At 50.8% G+C, this 4,450-nt stretch overlaps 1 protein-coding gene across 1 annotated transcript; it reads left to right on the top strand.

The window, feature by feature from the left end:
- Positions 1-1,434: 1,434 nt before the first annotated feature.
- Positions 1,435-3,301, top strand: LOC100278421 (uncharacterized). Its single transcript, NM_001151708.1, is given in 2 exon segments — positions 1,435-1,882; positions 2,651-3,301. Coding segments are annotated over 2 exon segments (825 nt in total). The 5' UTR covers positions 1,435-1,522; the 3' UTR covers positions 3,116-3,301.
- The last annotated feature ends 1,149 nt before the right edge of the window (positions 3,302-4,450 follow it).

Raw genomic sequence — 4,450 nt, 5'->3', positions numbered from 1 at the left:
ACGTCATGGGCGCACGCGGGAAACCATCATTACCTGTTGCCGGAGTAATCTTAGATGGGACACCGATCTTGTTCCTTCATAGCCTGAGGCGGCTAACTAGGAGTAGGGTAATGATGCATCCCCTGTAGTGTAGTCGGTCCGAGGCCCAGGTCGGGCGAGGCGGAGACTTCTCCTGAGGCCGAGGCTGGGGTCGGGCGAGGCAGAGCTCCTTGCTGCGCCCGAGGCCGAACTCGGGAGAGGTCACGACTCATTGTTGCTAGTCTTGCCCTGGTGGTTGGCACAGTAGCCAGAGCGGGGTGAATAGCGTTGTTTTCCTGTCAGATCGGTCAGTGAAGTGACTGCGGTCACTTCGACCTTGCCGACTGAGGCGCGTGTGTCAGGATAAGGTGTCAGGCGATCCCCGCATTAAATGCGCATGCGATACGGTCGACTGGTAAGGCGACCCGGCCGAGGTCGCTGCCCGACAAAGTTCGCCCAAGTTGGGCTTCTGGGGAGCCGAGGGTGCGCTTACTGCCTGAGGAGGCCCTCGAACGAGGCGTGAATCCGTCCGGGACTACTGTTCCCACCCGAGGCCAAGTCTGGGCTCGGATGAGGTCGCGTCCCTTGGTAGACGAGGGCCTGACTTGAATCGTGCTTTATCAGCTGGGTATGGTTTTTCTGAAGACGTTTTCCAGCTGGATTAAGGAGCATTGGGGGTACCCCTAATTACGGTACCCGACACTAGGCGACATCAAGATCCTATTCCTGGGCATAGGGAACTTTCACATACCCGTACCCATAAACGTTTGTGGGTATGGATCTGTATCCATACTCGTACCCGTCGGGTATCCGCTATCCGGTGGATACCCGTTACCCGTCCGCTCACTACAATTTTAACATTCAACACTAAACAATAATTTTATCACATTTCAAAATAATTATCATTCCAGCAGCATCATATGATAATTTCAGCACCAAACAACATGTCACAGATAAAAATTGAAAAATGAGAATTAATGATAATAATATATTAAATTCAGATGGCCCACATGTCAGATATCCATTAGGTAACGGATATAGATACTAGATATCCATAACCATGAAAAATTATCTGCGAATATCTTATTATATCCATAACCGTACCCGTGGATACCAAATTCCACTATATTCATATCAAATAGATAATCATCCACCGATCCACGGTTATTTACACATACCGGTATATATTGCCATCTCTATTTAGAAGCAACGGACGACAAATGGCTCAGCTTGTATTTCGTGGTAAGGTAATAGTATGCTAGCTGTTGGATGATGATGGGCGAGCTAAACCACATTTTCAGACTGATCTCTGCTCTCATAAACCGCCGCTCGTCCTGCCCTCGTGATCTCCGCCCCTACACACCACACACACCTCTCAAACCTCTATAAAAAAACCGCCAGAAAACACCGAAACCCGCACGTTTCTCTGCGACTCGCACGGCCCGCGCCCACCACCGACCACCCCACCTGGTTCGGTCGGCACTCGGCACCCCGCCCCGCATACATGCCGCCGCCCAGCCTCACCGTGGCGCGCGACCCGGCCGCCGCCGCCACCATGCGGCACCGCAAGGTCCACCCGACGCCGGGCGGAGGCGCAGGGACGACGAAGGAGATGGGCGCGGCGGAGGGGTGGGCGCGGCCCGAGTGGTGCTCGGCGGCGGGCGCCGCGGCCGTGCTGCGGCGGCACCCGGCGCCCGCGCTCTTCGGGTGCGGCCTCCTGCTCTTCATGGCCGTCGAGTACACCATCCCCATGGTCAGGCCGGACGCGCCGCCGCTCGACCTGGGCTTCGTCGCCACCAGGGGCTTGCACGCCGCCGTCGCCGCGAGGCCCTGGCTCAACTCGCTCCTCGCCGCGCTCAACACGGTCAGTGCCGCCTGCCCAGATTTTCGTTTCCTCCACCTGCCATTTCTTCAATGCACCGCCTCCTCTTCTGGTTGGTGCCTGCCTGGACGGCTGGACTGGAGTGCCTTCCGTCTCCTCTTTATTGTTCACCTTAACTGGACACTCGTGTGTTCGTCAGAAATCCGAACTACCATTAGGACATGTACAAGTACAACACCGAGACTATGGACCGGTTTTCCAAGAATGATGCCTTTTTTTTTTGGCACGGTTACAAAACTACACTAGTATTCCAAGTGCTTCCAGCAACCAGCAACCAGCATGTACAATGCCAAGGCACATAGTTTACTGGATTGTATAGCAGTATAAAATACTCCTACAGGTAACCCAGCTTTGTTCTTGTGAACCTTTGGAGCTTCCACACCTTGGCTCTCTAGACTCCTGGCGAGGACAACAAAGCTGGCACTGTCAATGCACCCGGATGTGGCTCTCGCACTTCCCCAGCCAACAATTTAATTGACACCGTATTTCTGTGAAGCCGGCCCTGAGCCACACGTAGTGGTCGTAGATTACACTTGACGCTGACAGATGCACCGCCAAATTTAACCCTCTTTAGTTTTTCCGCGAAATGAACTTGAGGAATATATAAATAGTCGTGGCGTCGAGTGCTCATGCACAGATTTCCTGATAAGATTCTGCATCTCGCCAGCTTCTCCATGGTCCCCGGCTCAGCACAGACTGACGCTGACGCTGACACTGACAGCCACCCCACCCGCTCGTACGCACGCGCAGGTCTTCGTCGCGATGCAGGCGGCGTACATCCTGTGGGCCATCCTCGGCGAGCAGCGGCCGCGCGCCGCCGTCGCCACGCTCATGATGTTCACCTGCCGGGGCGCGCTGGGCTGCGCCACCCAGCTCCCGCTGCCGGAGGAGTTCCTGGGGTCCGGGATGGACTTCCCCGTCGGCAACGTCTCCTTCTTCCTCTTCTTCTCGGGCCACGTCGCGGGCGCGGTCATCGCGGCCGCCGACATGCGCCGCGAGGGCCGGCTGGCGCTGGCGCGCCTCTACGACGCGCTCAACGCGCTCCAGGGGGTCAGGCTGCTGGCGTGCAGGGGACACTACACCATCGACCTGGCCGTCGGTGTCGGAGCGGGGATCCTCTTCGATACGCTCTCCGGATGGTACTTCCACGCCAAGAACGCACCGGAGAAGCACTGCCGCAGCTGCCAGTGCCACAAGGCTCTCCTTTCACGCTAGCTCATAGGTGTGGTGTGTTTGGTAAGTTACTGTAGCGGTGCTGTTTTGTAAGAAATGGTTTTGATTGCCAGTCGTTGTGATAGTTTTCATCGCGGGTTTATAATACGAATCGACTGAGAACTATTTTCGCCAACGATTCGATATACTAACCGTTGTGAAAAATATGTTATAGGTGTATTTATCCTATTTATGGGTTTTGATGAATAGATAGTGATGCATATAATTCTAATAATATTTTGTGATTTTTCAGTGCATGGAAAGGAATCACGAGTCCCGTCCACTCTTATGTTTAGGGGCTCTTTGAACGGCTCGACTCTGCTTTACCGCGAAGCTCTGTCAAATGGATATAAAAAATTTTTCTCGTCCAGAGCCCTTTAAAAAATAGAGTTGTTTTATTGTTGAGAGCTAGAGCACTAAAAATCTGACTTCTATCCTACTATATTTTTCTTATACACTATTCGAAAGAAGCCCATAAGAAATTGTTTTGCCAAACCGAATTGCACAGCTCTAACTCCTTTAGAGAAGCCCAAGGAGCAGGAGCTGGAGCTGCTTGTAGAAGAGTCAGGAACCTTGCCACAAAGGATAAACAAAGTTGTGTCATCACACTTCAAATTAAAAAAAGTTTATTTTTTTATTTTAATTTTTTACTTTACTTTGCTGTATAGGATATCGTACTAAAAAAGGGTTTGGAACCCCATTATTTGCAGGTGCCATATTTGCTAAACGGATCAATCCTATAAATCATTTACACCACTCAAAAGCAACTCAATACTTCTCCTGCCTTAGCCCATCCTATTCCATTTAACCAGAAACACCTGCCCCTTCCACCAGAAAATTCGTTCTCTTGAATTATTTCTGTTGCTTGAAAAGCTCAACCGAGAATTGCTCACTCCCACATTGGAATTCCTAGCCTAGTCGCTATTAACTAGGGTTTGATCTCACAACTACTTGTGCTGACATGTGCACCCACACCAGAATTGAGCTTGTTGGGGGCCTATCACAATTGTGAAATAACAACATCAGAACAACATGATTAATTTATTAGTTTCCCATCCCTTTCCATACTCTAGGACCTGTTCGGCTTGAGGTGGTTTGAGGGAGATTAAATCCCTTGTTAGTGAAATTTGAATAGGAGATGATTTAATATTTCTCGACTGATCCGAATTGTATTTTCAGTTGTATTTTATTCTAGAAAATTGAAACTAGACAATTGGTGATAACAGAAAGGTTGCACATGTGAGTCTAGCACACGGCCACGAATAACATAATAATCCAGAAGAATATGATTTGAAAATAAAGAAAAGAAGAGGCGTATCTAGCGACAAACATTGTGCC

This window comes from Zea mays, chromosome 6, assembly GCF_902167145.1.
Source record: "Zea mays cultivar B73 chromosome 6, Zm-B73-REFERENCE-NAM-5.0, whole genome shotgun sequence".
In the NCBI taxonomy this organism is placed as follows: Eukaryota; Viridiplantae; Streptophyta; class Magnoliopsida; order Poales; family Poaceae; genus Zea; species Zea mays.
This window is presented reverse-complemented; position numbering and strand designations above follow the sequence as displayed.